Raw genomic sequence first — 26,106 nt, 5'->3', positions numbered from 1 at the left:
AATTAATTGATTGAAAAAGTATTTCCGAATATTCTAAAAAATTGTAAAAATAATAAATGGCTAAGTGAAAGAGGGATTCTCGCACCCAAAAATATAGACGTCCACGAAATCAACAATATTGTTTTGACCAAGACTCGAGACCAGGCAGTCCTTTACAAGTCAGTCGACACAGTTTTGGAACCAAATGAAGCGGCTAATTATCCATCTGAATTTTTAAATTCCATAGATCTTTCAGGGTTTCCACCACACGTGCTACAACTAAAAATAGGCGTACCAATAATACTTTTAAGAAATATCAACCCACCAAAGCTTTGCAATGGCACGCGACTTGCCGTAAAAAAAAAAAAAACAATGGAAAACCTAATAGAGGCCACAATCTTGACAGGGCCTTTTGAGGGTGAGGCTGTTCTTATTCCTCGCATTCCCATGATTCCAACGGATCTGCCTTTTCAATTTAAAAGATTGCAATTCCCAATTCGATTAGCATTTGCAATCACCATTAACAAAGCTCAAGGTCAATCATTAGAAAAATGTGGTATAGATCTTAATACTGATTGTTTTTCCCATGGACAATTGTGCGTTGCATGTTCGAGGGTCGGTAAACCTGACAATCTATTTATATGCAGCGACAATTGGACAGCGAAAAATGTTGTATATTCGCAAGTTTTACGCAGTTAATTTGTATTGTATCTATCTATCTATCTATCTATATAAAAACGAGTTGCGTGTATGCATGTTTGTTTGTTTGTAAAAAGAGCGTTTGCATATGACGTCATTATTAGTGTATACGGCTTTGTATATGCACAGACAATGGGAAGGCCAAGAATGTTGTATATTCGCAATTTTTACGTAGTTTGACTCCTGCAGACGAAATGAATGCTTGCCTGAAAAATTCTAATTTATGGGCACACGTAAAAATATTAAAATTAACTACAAATATGCGTGTCCGATTGCAAAACGATGACTCTGATCAAACATTTTCAGATCAATTGCTGGCAATTGGAAACGGAAAGCTCCCAGTAGTGGGAAAGCCAAAAATGTTGTATATTCGCAATTTTTACGTAGTTTGAAACAAATATATAAATCTATCTATATTCACAGGTGGGACACAGGGACACAACTACAATGGCGCGTAACTAATATGGCGCGTAACGACTTACGCGCGCGGGGGGGGGGGCTTGGGGGGGCGCGAAGCGCCCAACCAACTAGGTGTTGGGGTGGCGCGAAGCGCCACCCCAACAGCTAGTATTTATATATATATATATCAAAGTATGTGGTTTCATTGCAGTTCATAGCAGCTCTTTTATCAAACCTATTGGATCTAGTTGAAACCTGGCTGAACAACCCTTGAATAGACGTTGTATTAACTTATAATATTAAGTCATGAAAACTTAATGCTGCTACTATGGACATGTTTAATGTAGCTCTCAGTAACTACCAAAATTTATAAGTTATTGAAAAGACAGAAACTGCCAAAAACACACTTGAGTTGTTCACAAGGCAGATAATATAAGTAGAGATCCTGTAATATCTGTCCCAAATAGCTAACTTGGAACTTAAGACGAAAGGGCATGGATATGACATTAGAATATGAGAATAAGATTCCTATTCCTTTCCATAAACGCTGCGGACTTGAACTTATGTAGAAAGTATAGAAGACATCCTCCTTAAAAGAACAACTGGCCCTGATTTCAACACACTTTCTTTAAAAAAAATCCAGTTAATTGTAAATTATTTCGTGTTCTCAGATGGTAGGGGGGATGTCAGCTCTACTTGTGGCAATATCTGCTTGTTTTGACTCGGTTTTGTATTGTAATTTCGGATCTCTGGGCGGTAAAGGTGGGGGGGTAGACTAAGAGTCCGACTACCAACGCTAGAGCTTTGCCTCTGATACAGGAATTGGGGTGTTGAATGAAATAATTCAAAAACAAGTTTGAAATTAGCATTTGTTATTTTTAAGTCACAATCTAATCACATTTTCTGGTAACAGTGTAGTTACAATATAGTTCACTGGATTCAAATTTTAAGTTTGAGAACCACAAGGCTGCTTTTATCATTTTGTCCCAATTGTACTGAATTGAAATTACTCAGTGGGCTCACTTGGATTGGTTGCGGAAGCATAGGATAGCAAGTTCTCTTTTTCTCTGTAGCTATACACATTTGTGTGCTCAATTTGTTTCAATTTAAATTCTGTGTTATATCTTGTTGTCAGTAACATGTTAGATTTTTCTTTCAAGGTTCAAGCGAACTCTGTTTTCTGAAAATTTGAAGAAGAGTCGGGAAGATGGATGCTAGAAAGCTTTCGTAAGGTTTTTCGTTCTTATTTATTATCTTGAGGATTTAATATTAAAGCCAACCAAAAAAATAGTAGTGAATTAGGAGATCCAAAATTCAAGTAACTAGATTTGAAACCCTCATGTTTGTTTGTAATTTTTAGGTGCTCACAGAATATATTTTAGTTCTTTATGTTGTGTTAAAAGCTCATTAGCTAATGTTAAAAGCTCAAGGACAAAGCTCATTAGCTAATTATCCCTGGAAACTAGTCACCATAGAGAGCTATTGAGAATGTGTGGTTTGACTGTGTAGTTTGATTGAAAATGCAGTGAAATTTCATCTCCCCTGTGCCAGCAAGATTTTAAATCAAAGCGGGTAGCACCACAGGGAACTCCCAAGGCTATTAAATTTTGTAAATGATATGTCCTTTTAGCTGAATTTTAGCTTTTTTCTAGCGGGTATGCTAAAACATATTTTAGGGATTGTCCTTTCCTGACCTTCAAAAAGAAAATTTACTCCATTTAATCAAAGAACAGAATTCACACTTTTTAATGGTGTAAGCTCCATTAAACTGAATGCATCCAGTAAAAAAGAATTTAAATGGATTTTCTAAGGTTTCTGGGAAGCATGTGTTGGTTTTTAGTTTTCTGACGTTGATTCGGATATCCAAGCTCTTCGTGGATATGTCAATTCCGTCCAATCAATTCCAAATACTTTGGCCGCACAAACTAAGAAAGTTTATGATGGATGAGATATGGTGATCCTTTAAAGTATTGAATCCTTTTAAGAATTTCTTAAATGAATCATTATCTCAGAAATTGAATCTAAGAATGAAATGTATAACATCTTAATATTTAGGTAAAATATGGCCTATTATTTTAAATATTAAATATTTTAAATATTAATGTTTAATTTCAAAATTATTTTTAATCGTTGATATTAGTTTTTAAAATGTTAATATATAAATATTTTAATATTAAATATTTTAGCAAAATAATGGCCAGCAAAAGACGTATTGATTTAGATTACGTCTTGGGCCTACTAAAGACATTCGTTGTGATAATAATTCTTTTCAGTCTGGGGCTTGTGAAGCATTAATTACTTAGGAACCGTTTTGTCCAGGCAATTTTCTGGACCCTGGTATACTCATACATAAACTAAGAAATCAAAAACATGATTTATAATGAATTTTATGGATTCCTTCAAAGTATATCAAACTTGGGATACGATGATTTAAGGTTTGGAGGGCTAAGACTACAAATTTTTTATTGATCATATAGTTTAAATCAAAACAAAATAAATTACAACTAATTTTTGTAAATGTATATATGTAAATGTATGCTATGAAATTCAGTTTCAAACAATTTTTTGTTTATTCACTTTTTTTTGGCTTATAAAAATTACATTCAAATGAATGATACGATGTCTTTAGAATTAATTTAAAAAACTTCCCACAAGATAAGCTTTTCAAAGAAACGTAAGTAGCTGCATTAAGTCAAGAATGAGCAAAAATAAAGTCGAATAATCTTCCAAGCGTAAAATTGCCACAATAATAAAGAGGTATGGAAGGTATCCACCCTCCAATTATTCTGAATCATAAAAAGGGCACTATAACTTTTGTTTACCAATCCAATGATCTCCTTCCGAAGTTTATACGATTATCCTTTCTATTTATATCTTAAATGCCCCCAGGGCATAATTTACAACCCTTGTCCTGAGGACTGTAGGGGGGTTGTCATCCTCAAAGACATAATTTCCGGCCCTTTCAACTAAGTTGAACAAAATGGCTATCTCAAAATTTTCATTGTATGTGTTTGAGGAAATGATGGGCGTGGGGGGATTTATATGCCCTTCAATCATTTTCGACTATTAAAAAGTGCACTTGCTCTTCCAATTTCCAATGGAATAAGCTCTTTTCAAAGTTTCTACGACAACAAATGACCATCTCAGAATTTCTATTAGGTAAATTTCGGGAAAATACGAGGTGTGGGGGAGGTGTTCACCCTCTGATCACTTTAAATCTTAAAAAGGCTCTTTAACATCTGATTTCCAATCCAATGTTCCCATTCCGAAATTTATATGACCACCCTTTCTATACAAACTTTATGTGCCCCCGGGGCATAGCTTACAACCTTTACCATGAGGGCTGTAAAAGACATAATTTTTTGAGCTTTTAACTACCCTGAACTCAAATTTTTGATTGGATGTGTTTAGGGAAATGGTGGGCGTAAGAGGGGGGGTTGGTTGCCCTCTAATCACTTCCGGCTATTAAAAGTGGCACTAGCCGCTTGAATTTACAATCAAATAAGCCCTTTTAGAAGTTTCTACGACAACAAATGACTATCTCAAAATTTGTATCAGATGCATTTCGGAAAAATACGAGGGGTGGGGGGGGGGTATCCACGCTCGGTTCTCTCTGAATCATAAAGAATCTATAATGCTGAATCTTTAACTTTTGATTAACAATTTAATGAGCCCCCTCCGAAGTTTATACGATCACCCTTTCTATATAAACCTTTAATGCCCAGAGTGGGGGGAGTTGTTTTTGTCAAAGACATAGTTTCCGGATCTATTTACTATGTTGAACAATATGGCTGTCTCAACATTATGATTGAATGTGTTTGAGGAAATTGTGGGCGTGGTAGGTGAGTTAGTTGCCTTCCAATTGCTTTCGACTATTAAAAAGGGCACTAGCTGTTTTAATATGATATAGAATAAGCCCTTTTCGAAGTTTCTACGACAACTCCTTCGATACAAAGTGCCCTCGTCTAAAAAATAACAAAAATAGTAATAATACATTGTGCCCACATCGCTCTTTACTTAGAGCTTTCTATGATAACATTTATATTTTTTTTTTTCTACGTTTATATCCTGCAAAAAAATAGCATAGTTAAATTGTGCAATGTTTAAGTTTTGGACTGTTTCAATGTCCTTCCCCCTACCAGCTCCCTCTACCCTAGAAAATTGAGCCTTGTCTTTCCGGTTATATTGATACTTGTTGCTTTTTAGAGGCCTATTTTCTTTTTCCTTCCTTTGTTTTTCTATTCTAATTTTAAAATATTACAATGCGTTTGCTTAAACTCCTCTTATACGATTTCTATTTAAGGACATCTGGTGATTCACTGTATCAAATATTGGGGATAGAAAAGACCTCGTCACAAGATGATATTAAGAAGACTTATAGGAAACTAGCGCTCAAATTTCACCCAGATAAAAATCCTAATAACCCAGAAGCCGCTGACAAAGTATGTATAATTTTGGCTTCTATGCAGCTGATATTAAATGATTATTTTTGGACTTACGGTGTTTAGGTGTATTTGGTTTATGGTGTTATACAGCACAACTTGTTGAAATCGGAGTCTTGCAAGGTATTCAAAATAAGCGATTTCAGCCGGAGAAACCACCTATCAAATGCTTACCCGGCTGTCCTCTACTAAAACCTATTATAGACTCTAAAATTTGACTTTGAGTTAAGGACAGACATCCACTTATATCAACACGGTGAGCCCATTGGTGTATTCTGGTTTTTGGGTGTCCAATTGTTTATAAGATACGACCTAATATATAAAGACGTAAAAACAGAATGACCGGTTTCCAATACCTAGTACAGATACAGGGTAAGATGCCCAGTAGTCGGGCAGCCAATCACTATTTGAAGAATTAAATCTATAAAAGTACTATTACACCACATAGAAGCTTAATGGGTTTGTTTCACCCTTGGATTTGCCGAAATTGTATTTATAAATATGTAATTAGTTTGAATGTTTTAACCATGTACAATACAAACTATTTCAAACGTATTGATAGTTAATAGTGGAGCCTAATCACAAGTGCGTATTTTTAGCTTGAGCCTAATCTTAGAAAATACTGCCCAATATTGGTCACAAGAATCTTAAAGTCGGAACAAAGCAACTCAATCCCAGACAGAGTAAATCATAGACATTTTCAGTTACAAGCAAGTGTTGCAAAAGAGGATTTTGGTATCTAAATAGGCTAGGCTACAAGAGTAGCTTTTACTTAAGCTCAAATATTGAAAAAAGAGATTTTCCAAGATTGTGGTGAGCCAGTCCCAGCTAACCCAGTCTTATCTAAAATTAACTATATCACGTACAACGTTAATTTCGTAATTAGTCCATGTTTAGGAAAGATATATTTTAATAAAAGTTTTTGCACATGATTAGCCAATATCCAATACTTGGAGTTTTACCCAGATACAATTACAAAACTAGTATATATGTAGAGTAAGGTTGAGATGGCTAGGATACGTTCTGCGGATGATGGATGGCAGATTGCCAAAGATCATCCCCGTCGGTCAACCTTTTAGGGCCAAACGAAAATAGGTTGTCCCTGAATGGGTTGGAAGGACAGTGTACGGAAATATTTAAGGGAAATTGGAGTTTCTTTGGATAGTGAAAAGAGGGAGGCTAGGATAGATTGGGATGGAGGAGGAGCGTGTGTGGCTGTGATGTCAACAGGAGGGTTGTAAGTTGGTAGCAGCAATATTAATAGTATTTACATCTAGCGAGAAAGTGGCATGAGGGGAAGAAATTGAACTTCGGAAAAACTAATGACGAATTCTTTGTCGTTGTTTAATTAACTTGTTCCAAAAATGAAAAAAAAAATTATTATTTTGTGATTCTCTTGTAAACTTGGAAAATATATGAAATAGGTATAAAAAAAATTGCAAACCTCACCTTTGTTCTTAAAAAAAGGAAGAAGTCATTTTAAATAGTGTGTTTTGACAGAAAATTTACAAACAACGGTTCACCCTTAGCCAACATCTGTTTGTGTTAAGGGCTGTGTTAAAAGACACTAACAGAAAAGCATGATGCATGGGAAAATTGTTGCTGTTTAAGAGTTAAGCGAAAAATGTAGGAAATTAGTGGAAAAACGTAAGAAAGTACTTAATTTGAATCTCGACTATGTATTCTTTGCACTATTTCATGTTCAATGTAGGATCTAATTAAAAGGGGTAATAGAGTTCACGTATTTCTTTGTGCATTGGTGAACGTTAAGATGTATATTATTATGAACGTTAGATGCAGATGCATACAGGCGAACGTTAAAAAACTTATATTTATAACAGTTTTATTCAAATAGTTGAAGTTTAAGTAAGTAGTAGAGTAAATAGGTTAGTAGTTACGTGGACTTTCGCGTGACCGCAAAACCTCATCGGTTTTCTCTAGCGCGAGAGTGCTGTTTAATTTTTTTTATTAATTTTTTTTTTATGGTGATGAATAAAGTTGTGAACTTATTAACTACTATAAATGTAACTTTACCTTCTGTTTTCTTTATTCAGTTTTATAATTGAATAAATATCTAAGTTTATGTAATGAAATAGGTAGGTTTATCGCAACATCTCCACCTATGTCCCAAGAAGTGTAAAATTGAAAATTTATTAATTAAAAATGTCAATATTTTCTAAAAATTATACTAAATAAATGGAACAATATTAATGATGTCTTTTAGATATGACTTTTAGATGTGAAGGAGCAAAGAGGTCTAAATGATCACAGATGTTTTAGAAGTGTGTCCCATACCCTTGTATACATAGTTTTTGGATAGCAATCTGACGTAACTGTTTGTTGCCGGGTGGAAAGAAAACCTCAAATGGACTAACCAGGAGACCAGAAACAGGATAATTCAAATAACTAGAAGCTATAATTAACAAAAACCTGTCGTGTGTTGTGTGATGATATTGTTTGTTCAAACTGAATTGCTGATGTTAGGGGTAATACTCTTTTCAATCACGATAATAGTAGGTCTGTATAATATTTTAAAATAAAAATGGTCTGTAACGTGATGAAATTAATAAACTTTTTTGTGTCAAACCTAAATCTTTGAGTCCTTTTTTATGTAGTGAGTTTAACTTCTACAAATTTGACTTGAAAAAAGACTGACAAACTGATTGGCAATACATTGAAGATGAAGCTTAATATTTGCGCTTTAAATTTGGGTCAGTGTTTTTCTTATGAATTAGTGAGCTTTGCAGAGATTGCTGGGTTCTTTGAAGGGGCTAGTAGTGATAACCTTCTCGTGGTGACCCTGAGAGCTGTAGGAACAAGTAAGGGCCTACTACTACAGTCATTGCCTAGTTTATGGCATGCCCTGTTGCGACTAGATGAACTGAAGCTTACAATTGGATCCAAAATCATGCCCAAAGTGGTCAATTCTCATGGGCATTTTAGGTGCTGACCTTGGCACAAGAGATCTGAAGATAGAGTGCCGCTTGCCACTGATGGTTGGTGAGTGCTGGATGACTCCCTTCTCTTTTGAGGGACAAGTTTTCTCTGCCCAAGCTGGTCCGAAGCTGGTGCGTGGTATTTTCGCTTGGGGAAAAAGTGGTAGACCCGTTAACACTGCGAAAGAAAGCTTTTCTACAAAAGGGGTAGGAAATATACGAGCCCTGTCTCAGACACTTTACCAAAGGGTGGTCATCTACCCAACAGCTATTGTTTTTTTAAGGTCCTGACGCATTGGGTCTTTGTGGCCCGAGCGTAGAAACAATTCTGTGAGTCCGCCCACAGTAATAATAGAAGGAAGGTTCCTTGACATCTTCATTTCAACACTTGTTGTATGGTGCTTTAACGAAAGGTCTTTGTTAATTATAGCTTCTATTATTTGAATTATCCTTTTTCTGGTCTCCTGGTTAGTTCATTTGAGGTTTTAGTACTGATCATCTCAAGAGCCAGCAAACAACGTGGGAGAAAATAAAATGCATAATTTGTCAATAATTTTTGACACAATAAATAATTTATTGTCCTCGTTTTCTTCCTCTCTTTGCCATTTTATATTTTAGCATAATTTGTCACAGATATAAGATGATACAGAAAAAGCTTTGCGATGTGCAAGCAGGTAAACAGCTACCAGGCATGATAAACAACAAGTAGGTAAACAGCTACCAGGTATGGTAAACTGGTAAGCATGATAAGCAGCAAGCAGGTAAACAGGTATCAGACATGTAACAATCAGTGGTAGTAACAGAGAAGCATGCCTAAATAATCTTTTTTGTCTTCTTCAAATACCTTTGAAAGACTTTAATGGTAGTATTGAAGAAATAGCGCCAGCAGCTCACGGGAATTCTGATCTCCCATTTGTTATAAATTATTGTATCTGTAATTTGCCTACGCTAATGACTAAACGATTTGCGCCCATCAAATCGTAGGTTTGTTCAAGAATGATGTGTAGACTTGTTTCAAGAGATTGAAAGCTCCACTCTGAGTCGAGAGAAATTCAATCATCCAGGTGTGGTTCTAAATCATCCTCGGTCCGTACACCTAGCCAAAATGTCATTTTTAGGTGAAAAAGTTTTGGGGCAAGTATTTATAACACCTCGTAAAAGTTAGTAACTGCTGAAAATTATTTGTTTGAAAATAGACAATTTCACTGATTTGACATGTACACCGACAGTCACTTAAACCATTAAAAAAAAGTTAGCTATGAAATAAATGTAAATGTCCATCGACGGTTACAGACGTTTTCTAGTAAAACAATCTATGGTCAGGAGTTGAAGACTAAATGTAAATTTCAAAATATCATTATGAGAATACATAGAAGTTATGACTTGAAGAAGTCAGTATATGCTGAAGATCAGTTACATGAATAAAAAATAGTGCCAGTCTAGTAATTTTTACAAATTAACCGTCGTTTATTCAAATTAATTTCCTGCTAAAATGTAATGTTGTTAAAGATCTACTAACTACTACTACTAACAACTCACCGCAGTGCCAAACCGCCTGAGGCCAGCACAGCCACGCACGCTCCTCCTCCATCCCAATCTATTCAAAGACTCTCTCTTCACTCCCTCCCAAGAAGTTCCCATTTCTCTTAATTTTTATATGACATCCCCCATCCCAACCGTGGACGGTCTTATTTCCGTTTAGCCCTTGATGGTTGGTCAAAAAGGACAATGTTCGGCTATCTGTCATCCTTCATTCGCAGAACGAGCCGAAGCCATCTTAGCCTTTCTCTCATTGTAGCCTTAGAATAGCCTTTAGATGGTCCTTAGGGAGGGGGGTCAATCCTTGCATATTTTAAACTATTGTCGTGGATAAATGCATAAGAAATTACCAGTCTCTTTAAAATTATCCAAAATTGGCGATTAATCTTAAATAATTTCCTAGTAACATAGTTGTATTATTCAAGACATAAATTAAAATTAATGCTTATCAGTGTTTGTGTAGGAGTTTTCTTGCGAGACAGTTCTTAGTGAGAGTGTGAAGTCCTATTTTAGATTTTAAAGTGTAGGTGTGGAAATAATGAAATAATACATAAAAAAATTAATAATTTATTCTATAATATCTAAAATCCGTAACTTATTTTAAAGAAAATGCCTTGTGGAAAAGTGGTTTGTTGAATAGTTGTGGTCAATGGTTGCATAAATTTTTCCCAGTGAGATGCAATGTTGCTACCAAAAACAAATCTTTTTAGAATCTTACTCCCCTGTCCACAGGGTTGCCACCCGATAAAAAAACAAATCACAATGTTTTTTTATTTTGGGATTGATTTGGTGATTTTCTTCAATAACCTTGTGATCAATATGCTGATTTAGTGATTTCTTTTTTATTTTAGGCAACGTAGATAACTTAAAAGGTTTCATCCCTATTTTCAACTGTTGTACTTTTGTTTAGGCAACAAAAAAAATCACTAGAAAGAGTGATAAATCACTAAGGATGGCAACCCTGCCTGTCCATCTTTGGAAAGGGTGTGCAGTTTTCCAGCGGTTACTATATTTTTCTTTCTTTTTTTTTCTTTTTTTTTTAATCCGAACATTGTTGAACAATCATATTATGCTGTGGTGTAACTAAAACTTCTTCATTTATGGGTATTTATATGCGATTACTAATTATATATTCATTACATAATCCTTGTCGGGTATTCCATACTAATTATTATGCTCGCCTGAGAATTTGCTTTCCCTATGCCATCAAGAATATTATGGTGATCTTACGTACAGAGGACTGCATATGATTTTGACATATGTTCGAGTTTTTGTTGGGAATTTCTATGGAAATCTAGCTAGTCACTCAAACGATCGAAAAATGTTACAATAGCAAATTAAAAGTTTTAATCATCTGGGTAACAATTCTTAGTCGATCTCCCAAAATTTACCCGGAGGTTAAATATTTCGTTCGATTTTTAAAAACAGCTTGTCACTTGCAGAGGCGTAGCTCCAGCATTTTTAATGGAGGGAGAGGGATCCATATCCGGATAGTCATTTGGCGTGGGCTATATGGTGATTTTTTCTCTAAGTCTCATTCCCCAGACGACGCCCCTGGTCAGTTGCGATGTGCTGAAAGAAGCACGATCCCTGAGGGCAAATTATCTACGTTTGATAGTTTTGCTTTTTCGTTTTTTTCAGGATATTAGTGTTTCTCTAATTTTTTTTTTTTAAATTTTCTATATTCTTCTTCTTCTAGTTCAAAGAAATCAATCGTGCCCATTCTATTCTGAGTGATACTACCAAACGAAACATATATGACAACTATGGATCACTGGGCTTGTTCATCGCTGAACAGTTTGGCGAAGAGAATGTTAGCACGTATTTCCTTGTTCAGTCCCCCAAAGGGAAGTGTATGCTACTCTTTTGCTTTTTGATCACCGGTTGCTGTTGCTGCTGTGGATTCTGTTTCGGATGCTGTTGTAATTTCTGCTTTGGAAAGTTCAAGCCACGAGTTCCTGAAGAAAGTGGAGACTATCACAACTTGAGGGTATTCTTCTTTTTTCCTTTGAGTTTGAACTAAACGCAGGGGAAAAGAGGGGTCCAAATCCGGATAGTCAAGGGGCATGGGATACATGTTATTTTCTCCACATTATTGGGGGGGCAATCCTCCCCTAACGATGCCCCTGACTAAACGGATCGCGTATGATTTTGAAGGAAACACAACTCAGAAAGTCAACTTTTCTATTTAATAGCATACATGATTGTTGACGCTTGCGCACTACTTTTCATGCGCACAACTATTTGAGAGTGATATAACTCTAAATATGCCTAAAGTTTGCGCTTTAATTTGTCAACTATAATGAGTCAAGTCAAGGTTTGAATACAGGTAATATTTTCAGATCATATTAGGTTGTGAATGTGTTAATACAAGAATAATAATCACTCATTTTATGACTAAAAAGTACATCAGTCATAGTAGTATATGTCCCTGTCGTACCAACTGATGGAGATAGTAGTGACTTAGATAAATTACTTAAATCCCTCCTTTAGAAAGGTGACAGGAATGAGTGTGATAATTGTTGAGGCATTGGCCTGGTTTCTGTAGGAAGCAAATTACTTTGTATGATAATGCTCTTTGGACTTAGAGATGCTGTAGACAAAGTTTTAAGCGAAGAACAGTTGATTTTTAGGAAGGGTAGAGGATATGTCGACCAAATTTCACTCTTAGATTAATAATTGAGAAGTGCCTGAGTCATCCAATGCCTTTAGTTCTCAGTTTTATACATTATGAACAAGTGTTCGATTCAGCTGATAGAAGCCCTTTAGCGAATGTCCTATCATTGTATGATATTCTAGATAAATACATTAAAGTGATTAGTCATATGTTATAACAATAACATTGCTGCGGTTAAGGTAGGAAATGAGGTTAGTAGCGAGTAAGTAGGCTGTGTTATCCCCCTTTATATGGTACATTCTAATGGATTTTGTACTAAGAAACAGCGAAGGTAATAAAAGAACGCGGAATCGAATGGGGAGGAAAAAACTTTCCTGGACTAAGATTATGCTGATGATTTAAGCATCGTAGATGAAAGTGTTATCAAAATGAATAAAATTTTAGAGGTTTTGCGAGTTCAAAATGCAAGAATAGATTCTAAAATTACTGGCAAGAAGACTAAATCGCTAAGACTAGGGATAAGTGAAGGTGAAGTGGTGATGATGGGTAAAATGAAGATCGATCAAGTGGACAGCTTCACTTCCCTAGTTAGTATTATTAGTAAAGACTCTGGGCGCAGTGAAGATGTTAAAAGTAGAATAGCCAAGGTCCAGGTTTTTTTGTTTTGTTTTTTTGACACTTGAAAAATGTTGCGGGAAACGGAGGAAGATTTGCTATATGTTTTCCAGAGAAATTGCTTACGGATTGCTTTGGGTACCCGACTGATTTACCATCTCTCCAATAGTAAGTTGTACGAAAAATTTGTTTCAATCCTGGTTTTTAGAACTATAATGAAAGAAGCGATAAGATGGCTAGGGCTTGTTCTGCCGATGAAGGATGACAAATTGCCAAAGATTGTTTTTGTCGGCCAACCGTCTAGGGTCAAACGATAAGCAGGTTGTCCCCAAATGGGGTGGGAGGATGTTATAAAGAAAGATTTAAGGGAAATGGGAACATCCTGAGAGAGGGTAAAAAGGGAGGCTTTGGGAGCGTGCGTAGTTGTGTTGGCCTCAGGTGCCTTGGTACTGCTGCAAGTTTTTAGTAGTAGTGTTTTCGTATGAGGAGGAATGGCTTATGACACTGTGCATGTCTTCAGTAAAGGTGGTATTATGCCTTAAAAAGTTCTGGATCCAGTGCCTCGCAGCATGTGCCTTGCTCAGGCTCTGGAATCTCGGTTTTTATCGCCTTTCGATTAAATCTTTTGGTAGGACTGTACTATCGCTAATTATATTAATTACATTTTAATTGTGACGCTATTTGATTGCAGCTAATTAATTTGAGTGAGAAGTACTTTGTGCTTACCTTTTTTGGTGAAAATAAATCCAAAAAAAAAAAATAGAATTGCTCCAATAGATCACGTAATGTGCCAGCCAACAGGAGGTTAAAACATCTTTTTGGCTTAAAATAAAGGTACTCTTATAATTTATTAACATTCAAGAAGTATATACTGCTGTCAAGTTCACTCACTAGGGCTTTTAAAATTTATTATCTTAATATAAATAGTATCGCCATCTAGTTCTTAATTGTTCCAAAGTAGCTGCCGTCAGGGAACGTCCTATTAGGGCCCCTAAAAACTGCTGAAAATTGGGTGTTGCTAAAAAATGATAAGAAATATATAGTGTTCTGGTGGTAGGTAGTGGACCAGTGCTGGCTAAAAGGAAGCATGCCCGCAAAAAATACATTCTCTTACAGTTACACTTTCAAAGGCTTTATAGGGATAGATTCTTTCCGTTATTCCCGGAATTAGAGCTTAGTAGCATGTGTCATTCAATTGACATGGGTTCTTTTGACAAGAAGGTGTTTAAAGGGGTAAAATTTGCTATGTGTTGTATTTTGGTCTTCGATGGTAATATATCTAAATTCAATTTTTTGGGTTATACTATTATGACTGAATCATCATGTGGTACATGCTTTAAAGAACTAATATTACTTACAATGTATTACTTACAATTCGTTGCGTGCATTGGATATTGGAGGCACAACCCCCAAATATACAGAAGAAAGTTCATCTCACTTTCTTTGCCATGACTTTGACTTTTCCCACAACTATTCCCCTTTTTTTTAAATTCATTTTTTTTTTAATTTTGGTTTTTTTTAAATCAACCGAGATCCGTTGATTTTTGAATTTTAAAAAAAGGGAATAGTTGTGGGAAAAGTCAAAGTCATGGCCAAGAAAGTGAGATGAACTTTCTTCTGTATATTTGGGGGTTGTGCCTCCAATATCCAATGCACGCAATGAATTGTAAGTAATTATTTATTTTACACTATCCATTTCTTTTTTACACCAATAAGAGGTGGGAGGATAAGGCTTTGTAAAAGTTAAATTCAAACAGAAAAAAAAATTAAAATTTTCCTGAATATCGCAGTACTATGCATTTTTTTGCGTAGATCACAATCGTGGTATTCCAAATGAGAAGGCGGGGGGGGGGGGTAAAAAAGAAACTTAGAAAAACTAGATTATGCTACGAGAAACTGCTACTGTTAAAGAACAGTAGCAAAAATCTGGAAGTTTATATGACGCATATATAGTTTTTTCAGATTATAAATAAAAAAAAGTTAAGCTTAATATTAGGGATGTTTATGACTGTTTATCTTTTAAAAATCATGTTTTAAACCAGGTCGCCCCCCTCCCCCAGTAAATACTCCCAGATGCTACGTAGGATTGATATACTGTTATTCCATGACGTAATTTCGTAAAAATCTTGGGGAGGAAGGGGGGGGGCAAAGCTGGAACCAATTTTTTCAATATTTTGTAGCACTATAGAAGTAAATATATTCTAACGAAAACTGAAATGTTTCTGTTGACCCTTGAATTATTCAGGCGTATGTTAGTTTTGACAAGATTTTTGAAAAACTAAATTTTAGCCTGGGGGGATCCGTTCTGGGGGGGGGGGGCAAACCGAGGTCTTGGAAGTTCATTGCCCCCCCCCCCTGCCCCTTAGCAGATTACGCCCCTGCTGTTAGTTGTATTACCCCATTCCAACTGTGATGGATTAAAAAAAAAGGAAAATTCACCTATAATGGTTCTAAGTATAACATCTGCTATATAGAAGTCTGAACTCAAATCTATATACAGTAGAAATAGTTATATGTTGCTTTTTAATAGATCTAAAATGAAATTTGTTTACAGGAGAAGACGCAAACAAAACTTGTAATGGTGTTTGTTTTGATTTTTTTTTTTTTTTTTTCGTTTTTTTTTAAGCTCTTCTTTGACACCCTTTAAGCATGTACTGTTAGAACTGTGTTTTTTGGCTGTGTTCTAAAAAAAGGTTAAAATTCCAATGTAGTAATTCTTGTGATTCTAGAGGGAAGTGAAAGTGTCTTTTCATTCGCTTCCACTTTTATCTTTGACTATTTTGAATACGGGACTAGTTTTTGTAGATAGTTACATCAGAATAAGACTTCAGAAAGGTATATCTCCATTTTAGGGGAATGGGAATTAACCTTAAAATTAACCTAAAAATTTTAGGATGGAAACCACCTTAAAATGCTACATAAATTTTAAATAAAGGGAATTGGATATTTTGTAATATGTTTTTTCTTTTTTTATTGTTTTCAGATTTATTCGGTTTGGGGCTAAAATTCTCGTCAAAAATGTTAATTTGCTTTAAGAATCATAGTCTTATTAGTTTATTAACTTGTAATTATTATTAACTTATTTTTATTAATATTATACAATAAGAAATAATACTAATTTATAAGTACTATTAATTAATGCATTATATTAATATTAATATTAATGAATTTAATAATGTTAAGTATTTAATTTAACAAATGTTAATTAGGCAAAGCCTGAATTCAGATACCCTTCTTTTACAAGAGAGAAGCGGTTGTCGTCATTTTTAATCAAAGCTGGGGTTATTTTTTTGTGATTAGGGAGATTTGAACTGATCTTTTGAGAAGCCAATCTGACCCAAACAGCTTTACATTTCTTGAGACTTTAGTGTTCGAGCCCCTTATTGGTTCTCAACATTATACTGGCAGAGGGATAATCTCTAAAAATGATTCCAAAGGTTGGAAAAATAATATTACCGAACAATGATATGTATAAAAAAAAATGACCTAAACGGTGTTTTTACTAAAAATTCTTGGGATTAAAAAATAATTTATGTTTACACGAAAAATCATAAAAATTATTACATGTTTAGAATAATGTCAAAAAATAACAAGAAAAGTTTTTTTTTTATTAAACGCTAAATATTGGTTTTTTGGAAGCCAATTTGGTCTAACCCAGTCAAGTGACAAAAAAAAATTGGCCAGGGAACAATGATTTTTTATATTAATTAAAACAAAAAAAGGAAATAAATATCAAAATGGCAAAAAAGCTCTATTGTTATCAAAAATTAAATAATTTTTTGAGAACCCCGTTTTAATCAGTCCTGAAATGAACTTAAGAACTGGATACGTCCCGAAACGCATAAGGAAACATTTAGAGCAGTGTTTCCCGACAGATTTTGGGCCATGTCCCGCCTAGGCATTTCTAAAATGCTGATGCCCCCTTGTGATATTTGAATTTTGGTATTCAAACTTTTGCGTGTATTCGGCTGAAGGAAGCTTAAAAGGCCATAAGCTTAAAATATGCCTCTAGGCATGTTTTATACTAATGAAAAATATTAAAGACCTTTTATACAATGCATAATGTCTTTACAATGCTATCATGTATCTTTTTTGCTCTTTAAATGTATTTAAAAAAAAACAATTTTTTTTTCAACTGAAAGCAATGAGCAACATTACAACTTAAAACGAGCAGAAACTATTGCGTATATGAGAGGGTTCGCCCCCTCGCTCTTTACGCCAAAGTTCGAATTTTGTTCCAATTCTTTAAGAATGATCCCTGAATTCAGTTTTTTGGTCACTTAAACACGCATCTGTGATCTTCTTTCTGGCAAAAAATACAAAATTCTACATTTTTGCAGATAGGAGTGTGAAACCTCTACAGTAAGGTTCTCTCATACGCTGAATCTGATGGTTTGATTTTCATTAAGATTCTATGATTTTTAGGGTGTGGTTCTCCCTTTTTTCGAAAATAAAGCAAATGTTCTCAGGCTCGTTTTTGATGAGTAGGACTAAACTTATGTATATTTAAAAATCTAAATAAAAATTCAATCCTTTTGATGTATCTATTAATATCAAAATTCCATTTTTTTAGAGTTTCGGATACTATTGAGCCGGGTCGCTCCTTACTTACAGTTTGTCACCACGAACTGTTTGATACGAATTTGATGTCATTCACATGAAAATGTTTTTTTGTTCAAAATTAAGCTTCAAAAGTATAGTCAGTCGAAGAGTGCACGCCCTGTCCATGACCCACCAAAATATTGCCTTGCCCCATCGGTGGGGCCTGTGCCCCATGCCAGGAATCACGAATCTAGAGATTCTGGAAAAAATTTACACTTTATATTTGGTGTATTAAAATCAAAAATCATAAATTAAGCTTCTTTTTAATTCTCTCCACTGTTTTTTTTGTGGACTTATTTGAACTGACCTCTGTACGATTTAACTTACAAAGATAAAAAAAAATCAACACCATCATCAACATATGCTACGACCTGTTTTCCCTGAAAATTCCAAAGTCGTAGTAATTACTACATTGATTTTTTTACCTCAATTTAGCTTTTGGTGTTGCTTCTTTGTGTTTTTAATTTGCACTTTTTGTTTTCCTTCACAGTAGTTGTAATCTTAGTTACCCATTTGTTTTTATTTTTGTGTTTTAGAGAAATCAAGCAGAAAGCACTAATGGCGAACCTTCCATTACGAACCAACCAACATCTTCCAACAGGAAGGTACCTCTATTTCATTTTCTTTCTCAGTTTCAGGGATTTTCTTTAATACCTTCGAAACTACTATTCTTTTTTAGATTTTGAGGATTTTAATTCTACCCGATGAAACGTTTTTTGTACAAAGATTTTCGATAAACTTTTTTCGGTAATTTGTGGCCCAGGTAGATATTTGGCTTGGTGGTTTAAATGGATGGTTGGATAGACAATATCTCACTTAATAACACTTATAAATTTCAATTGAAAAAAATGAATTGTAATTACCAAAAAAAAACTTCCAAAAAAGACACTAATAAAATAATTTAGTTAAAACTCGTTAACAAGCTTAAAATATCTATTAATAACGCTTAAAAATATATTTTTAAAACACTTAAAAAAAACTTGGAACAGTTATTATCAATAAGCAACCTCCGAAAAAAACTCAATTTTTCAATAAGAAGTAAATTTTTATTTAGCTTATATATATGAGATGTATAAATATCGTGATTTTGGCTTGTTGTGACGTGACTATCTAAAAAAAAATTTTGATTTTTAAAATATCTCAATGTTTTTAAGCAGAAAATTATTACCCTATTCCTACTAAAACGGCTATAAAATAAATATTAACAACATATTGACTTAAAACTCATGATACATAACGTTATTCTGAAAATACATATTCATTCCGTAAAAATAAAAATTATAAGGATCAAAAGAGCTGATGAACTCATTTTTCTTAAGTCATTTCTTAGATAGTCTTTCGTTGAAATTTCAACCTTTATCAGATCTAAGCCCCCTGCACTAGAAAGCTTGAAGCGATCCTTCACCTCAAAAGGCTTCTTCTATTCTGCTCAATAACCCTTGCATATAAGATATATTGCCAAATATGACTGACCGCTCCATATAAGAACACCCGAAGCTCACGTGGCACAACTTCAGTCGATCCAAAATAGAGCATACGGGGTTGATCATAGCACTGACAAGTACCGGTTTGGACAATTAATCCCATGAGACGAGAAAGAACCCAAATAATTTGATTCCAATCGAGCCACCAAACAGTATAGAGGACAAGTACTTGTCAACTCAGTTGAATTAGGAATAGCTCCCCACTCCAAAGCCTTGACAATTCCTCAATCAACAACCTACATGATACCTATTCTCAAATATGGTTATTCACTTTGTGTTGTCTCTGTGTCCCAAAATTCACCTGGCATTGCTGAAGAGAATGCAGAATAACGCATATAGGGCTGGGTATTACAATATCTTTAAATTGCTACTTTTGAAGGCAAGATTCGATTTGGCATCAAAAGAAGGTCATACGCTAACCTCCTTCTAGAGGAGCTTTTCCCTCTTGTCACTGTTTGTCAAGGTGATCAAAAAAAAAAGGCTGATATTCAACTGGTTCACACTCAACTGGCTGTGCCTACCTGAAAATATGCAGCTTTGTCCAATGGTACGCGTCCATTTGCAACCAAAACTTAGTATTATCCCATCTGTTGACAAAACAAAGACATTAGACTAGGCAAGGGACTGGTGAAATTGGGTAACATTGATGTATCTGGTGATGAGAAGCACGTTAAAATGTAATAAAACATTCATTGTTTGCACTCAAGCAATCATAAAAATAAACATAAAGTTTTAAATCAATAACGTAAATTTTAAAAACTGAAAGATAGTTATGTCAGCTTTATATTCTTTTTCTTGAGCAATATTATTTTTTTCAAAAAAATTTGCTGAAGCACAATTTTAATTAAGATTCGTGAAATTGTAAAAAAAAATGTATTGTTAAAATCCTGTATAAAAGATCTTTTGTATCAGATATTTTACTGGAGTAGGGTGGGGGGGGGGGCCGGTGATTCTAAGGACCAAAAACAGGGAACAAATGCTAAATGTGTCAGAAGAGATAAGTTTTCTTTTTTTATCAGCGTTTTGTCTTGACAAATTTTTTTTATTAGGGCAATATTGAAGCTTATTTAAGTTCAAAAGGCCATTTTCTGGCAGGTTTAACTAGGCGAACTCCTATTTAGCCCCACCTATTCTTAGGTGCCTGTGACCAAATGGGCAAAGTACATTAGTGATAAAGCTTGTGGAGGAAAACTTAGATATTTGAAGCATCCCTCCCAGTCCTTCCAATCCCCTGCATGTTTTGCTTTCACCACCACCTAAATAACTTATCATCCTTATTTACTTTCGCTTCCTAGTTGCCTCCCTTGATAATCTCTATTTTTAAAAGTTCCTTCTCTCTGAGATGGAAAGACATTTTGATTTTGGGGTGGTAGTTTTGAGACCTACAGTTATACGGAATAAACATCTGTCTATTAGTCTGATATTATCGACGCCTAGAATCACTTCTTCTTATGTACACATGACTTCCTCACCATCGAACCTAATTCCCAACGTAAAACTTACGGAAGTTCATATGTCAGCACTTAGAGGCCAAAGCCGTCACCCCCTAACATTATATTTCTAAAAACACGTGTACCAGCGTCAACAGTCATAAAATGCACCTTGGTAAGGAGTTCCATGGGGAAATATTTTCCTTTCTGATTTGTGTAACTGCGCTATTTGTAAACATTAATATAACTTTCTAGGTTAAAACAACTCATTTGAAAAATACTTAAATAAAGTAAATTGGTCTTTATGTACCAGTGACATCAAAGTGAAAACATTTTGTGCTCTCTAGGTCCATCCTTGGTCTATTTCTTCCTAAAAACTGTGATTTTCTAAGATATATCTTTTGGGTGTTCCAAAATTGTGAAGCTCGTTGCTGGTATAGCTCATTGTCTTCAGTGTTGCCACGTTGAACTGTGAAAATGTATAATAAAAACTAATTAGTCAAAGTTGGTGATGCTTTTTGCCCATCTGAATTTGTGTATTTTGCCCATCTGAATTTGTGTATTAACCACTTGTTGACCCCCAAAGACAAACAAACTTTCAAATGAATACTACACACAGGACAATTTGTTAAATAATATCCAGAGGAATTGTATATGGATGGTTCAAGGTCCCTGTTTGACTGACCCTGTGCAAAACAACAAGCTGTATAAAAATGTGGTTCTACCCCACTTTCTTGGAGTTTTTATCCCACTTTAACTTTCTAGTTCTATCTCACTTTCTAATGAAAGATATGTTGAGATGGCTAGGAAACGTTTTACGGAGAAGGAATAACAGTTTACTAAAAGTGTTTTTTCAGGTATCCATATGGGGTCAAGCGAAAATAGGGTTTCCCTGGAATGGGGTGGAAAAAGGTCATGGGGAAAGATTTAAAGGAAATTAGAACTTTATGAGAAGGCGTAAAGGGGGAAGCTTTGAATAAATCGGGGTGCGCATTTATATTTTATATACATGTTTATTTATATTTTATTATAAATATATTATTGTCAATTATATTAGTCTAAAAGCGCCACAAGGTTTTTTCCCTACCATGTATAAATGATACATATTTTTTATTATAATTTTTATCTGTACCTTTTATTATTATAACCTTCATTATTTATAATAGCCCCTTATTTTATATAATAATCTTTTATAATAACCTCAACTATTATTATAAGTTGTCAGTAGACGGTCAAGTATAATGTTCAGTGTTTTTATCTGAGTTTGGCTTAATTTGTTATTTACTCATTTTATTTACAGTCTCTTTGCTGTGTTGACTTAAGCATTAAAATTGCCTGATATATTTGTCATGGTTAGCATGCTTCTTTATGTTTTATGTTTCGTTAAAGCTATATTTGTCCCTGCATAGTTGCATCATCATGTTTTTGGTTTTATACATTATTTATCTTTATTATTTATTATTTGTACATTAATTAGCCATTGATAGTTTCCAGGACTTCTTTTAATCAACAATAAGCTATGTTTAACTATGTTTAAGAAGAAAGACATAGCTGTTATATACAACATCCCATGTACACTGTCAACTATTCAAAAAAAGGAGACAGAAATCGAAAAGGGAGTCAATGATGGTAGTATTAAATGTAAATGGAAGAGAATAAAATGTAAAAGGAAAAGAAATGTAAATTCAGAAATGAATTTCCTGATGCCGAAGAGTGTATGATCAAACTGTTCAAATAATAGCGACGAAGACCACACTGCCTTTCCATAACAAACAAATACAACGTAGAGACAATAGGGAAAATTTCAAGACAGTGGAAATTATTTCTGTAGATATTTCGGCCCTATGTCCAAGGGCCGTCTTCAGCACAATACAAGAATAAGAGAGAAACTATATATATATATATATAAAAGAACTTACATCAAATTGTGGGGATATATATATAGTTTCTCTCTTATTCTTGTATTGTGCTGAAGACGGCCCTTGGACATAGGGCCGAAATATCTACAGAAATAATTTCCACTGTCTTGAAATTTTCCCTATTGTCTCTACGTTGTATTTGTTTGTTCAAATAATGTAGGGAAAGAACATTCCTCCTGGGGCCGGATCATCGGAAAAAAGGCTGAACACGCCGAATCTCAAGGACATGATATTTTTAAGGCCAGTAATGGCTGGGCCGAGGATTTTGAGAAGAGACACACTATTGCATTTAAGGAACTTTGTGGTGACAGTGTATCTGTGGACAGTAATGATTTTGACGAGTGAAAGGTCTGGCTAAACAATATTTTGAATGACTATTACCCAAAAAATATTTTTACACTGTTGAAAAAAGTCACGGTGGCAAACACAGAAAAGAAAGAGTTACAGTTTTACTAGCAACTGATATTACAAAGTCCTTCGTACTTTGTATTATATACGTTATTATAGAACATATTATATACGTTGTTTAAGTTGTATTATTTTTAAGTTATATATGTTGTTTAAGTTGTATCATTTTTAAGTTATATAGGTTGTTTAAGTTGTATATTGAGACTACAAAACAATAGCAAGGACATTTTTAAATAATAGCCTCTTCAAATAAAAGAGGAAATAACAGTCTAATTCTTTCTTCTTAACTTACATAATTTAACCTAGTTTAACCTAGTTATTATTATCATCATCAGTATAGTTTTCCTCGGATTCTCCCTCTGAATTAATAGAAATGAAAATGAAAGCTCTAAAATCTAACAAAATTAAGCATATATGCTAACTATGGGTAATGAATCTAGTTCTTGAAAATTCATACAACTAATCAGCTGTTACTGATGGGTTATAGGGGCCGTGAAAGCATCGAATGTGTTTTTCTTTTATTTTTAAATTTGTTTAGGCAATTGGGAAACTGGTCGGGAAATAACTCAATTTAACAGAATTGTCACGTAACAACTGGGTGGCTAGTTCTCACCTAAGTTTCCTCTTTTTGATGGGGTGCGAGACTGTTATTAATTATATACTATATTATTTAAGTTAAGAAGAAAGAATTGGACTGTTATTTCGTCTTTTATTTGAAGAGGTTATTGTTCAAAATAGTCATTGCCATTGTTTTGTAGTCTCTGTATACTTAAACAACGTATATAACTTAATAGTGATGAAAGTATCAGTAAATATTTTAGGAAATGTGTCAAATATTCTTTCTTGTTTCCAAAACAATACTTATTTTTAGGAAGTCTTTTAAAAAAAAATAACTAAAAATGTATATATGCATGTAATATCTGTTGTCCGGACATCGGGTTAGGTGACAATATTGGTTACAATAAAAGCGTTTTTAGTTTCTAGCTTATAACCTTTTTTATGGAATAAACCAAAGAGTAACATTTTCATTTTAAAATCATCAAGTTTACAACATGAAGTATATTTTTTAAGATGTGAATAAATGGATTAGTGGAACAGATGGTAAGGCAGGTATAGATGCCACAATCTTTTTTTTTCTATTATTATTATTATTATTAAAATGTTGCATCGAAATTTTTTAAGCACGTCCAATGCTAAAACTCGGTCGCACTCGCGAACGGAGACAGAGAATCAGGAATATCACTTGATTACAAACCTTGTAGTATTGAATAGCTGTGGGCATCAAGCCATGGCTAAATGTAGAAAAAGCTAAGACAGACAGTCCAATTGAGTGAGAACCAAACCTGGCATTAATTCCCCCTTATTAGGATTGTATAAAAATGAAGTTAGTTCATTTGTTAATAGATATGTCTATCTATTATCCGTCCATGCGTCATTCCTAGGGCAGTAGAACCAAGGTAGATAGTCATAGAGCTAGATGCGATAATCTCAGTTTTTTTTTTTTTTTTTTTTTAATGTTGCATCGAAATTTTGTAAGCACGTCCAATGTTTAAACTCGGTCGCAATCGTGGCCGAAAACAGAGAATCAGGAATATCACTTGTTTACAAACCTTGTAGTAGTAGCTATAAGCTTTGTTTGGTCCGGGTAAATGAAAACACAAGTGCTCAAATATTTTAGATATCTAGCTTCGCTTGTTGGGTCAATCGATTTTTAATCTGTTGGATTTTTTAAAGAATTATTAGTCGTTATTAAAATAATGTGGATTATGATGTAGTGCAAGTTATTTGTATGTCTTAATCAAAGATCAGAATTTAGATTCGATCCTCCACCTTGAAGAAAAAAAGATGCCGCTTTACTCCAATGAACTCAGCTATATAATATGCAAGATCGGACAATAATTTATTACTCGGTTAACTCATACAGTATGTATTTTGCTGAAGTCTTAGAAGAAGATTTAGTTATAAGGGCAAAAACAGCATTATAATCTTAGCTAAAGTGGGATTTCCTGCTTGGAGACGTCTGCTGACATTTTCCGTGTGGAAAATTAAGTGAAAATAAACTAACACTGGGGGGGGGGTGGCATGTATTTGCGCCTACACGATATTTATTAAGCCACTCTAAACCCCTCGAATGTTTAGACAAATGGAGTTCATTATTTTTGCTACCTGGCATTAGGGTGTTGAGAACTCTCCTCTGGATGCTTCTTCCCGAAGGGCTTTGCCCTTCGGGGCAAAGCCCTTTTTTAGCCCTTTTTTCAAGAGTTTTTCATGGTTAAATAGTTTTTATACCTCGTTGATCCTTTAGAAAATAAATTCTTTTGTGTGTACGTTGAAAATGATATTTAACCACGCCCTTATTTATCAGGAAGAGTACAGTGACAGTGAAATTGACCGCGATAGTCGAGCCACTTCTCCGGTGACCACACAGCCGGCCTCCAACCATTCCAAGCCGGGTGCTCCAGGTAGTTCAACAAACCCGTTTGCAATGCCTGCACCAGGAGGTGAATCTGCTTATGCCATGCCTCCTCCAGGTCAAGACAATGCTCGGCCTGTGTTTGCAATGCCTGCTCCCTCGGAGTCAACTGCCTTAAAAACAAGTGAGCAGCCAATTTATAATACAGGTTTGACTTCAATTATATTTAAGTGTGCCCCCTTCACTTTTGTCTTTGCCTTCTCTTTTTCATGCTAGATTTTCTGCTAAATTGCGCTGATAAATAAAAATAGGCTGCTATAGAATACTGTCGTAGTCCGAGACAAAAAGTCAATTATTAATTCGTTTCAAACGATATCCTGTTTTGAGGTAGCTATTTATCCCATTATTCCTTCAAAAATTCGGGAAACTAAAAGTTCAACTAAGGAGATCTAAGGACAGATCGAACATTCTTGACAGATCTAAAGGTCTGTCAGGTTCTTCCTCCCCCCCCCCCTCTCTCTCCAGCCTTTTATGATCTGTAAAAGCGTTAACTTGGTAGACAGTCTTAAGCATTCATCTGCCCCTCTCTCTCTCTCTCTCTCTCTCTCTCTCTCTCTCTCTCTC

At 34.6% G+C, this 26,106-nt stretch overlaps 1 protein-coding gene and 1 long non-coding RNA gene across 4 annotated transcripts in view; both read left to right on the top strand.

Moving 5' to 3' along the window:
- LOC136032731 (uncharacterized) overlaps positions 1–26,106 on the top strand; it is a 306,662-nt gene that overhangs the window by 231,665 nt on the left and 48,891 nt on the right. The gene's annotated exons all lie outside the window — the stretch shown is intronic.
- Positions 1–26,106, top strand: part of LOC136032722 (dnaJ homolog subfamily C member 5-like) — a 65,557-nt gene that overhangs the window by 35,867 nt on the left and 3,584 nt on the right. The window contains exons 2-6 of one of the 3 annotated variants that reach the window (XM_065713035.1): positions 2,238–2,304; positions 5,381–5,519; positions 11,694–11,984; positions 18,365–18,433; positions 25,435–25,690. In XM_065713035.1, the coding sequence (XP_065569107.1) occupies positions 2,285–2,304; positions 5,381–5,519; positions 11,694–11,984; positions 18,365–18,433; positions 25,435–25,690 (775 nt within the window). In that variant the 5' untranslated portion in view covers positions 2,238–2,284. The remainder of the gene's footprint in view (positions 1–2,237; positions 2,305–5,380; positions 5,520–11,693; positions 11,985–18,364; positions 18,434–25,434; positions 25,691–26,106) is intronic. The other 2 variants (XM_065713036.1, XM_065713037.1) reach the window with 2 other exon arrangements.

Source organism: Artemia franciscana, chromosome 11 (assembly GCF_032884065.1).
Source record: "Artemia franciscana chromosome 11, ASM3288406v1, whole genome shotgun sequence".
NCBI lineage: Eukaryota > Metazoa > Arthropoda > Branchiopoda > Anostraca > Artemiidae > Artemia > Artemia franciscana.
This window is presented reverse-complemented; position numbering and strand designations above follow the sequence as displayed.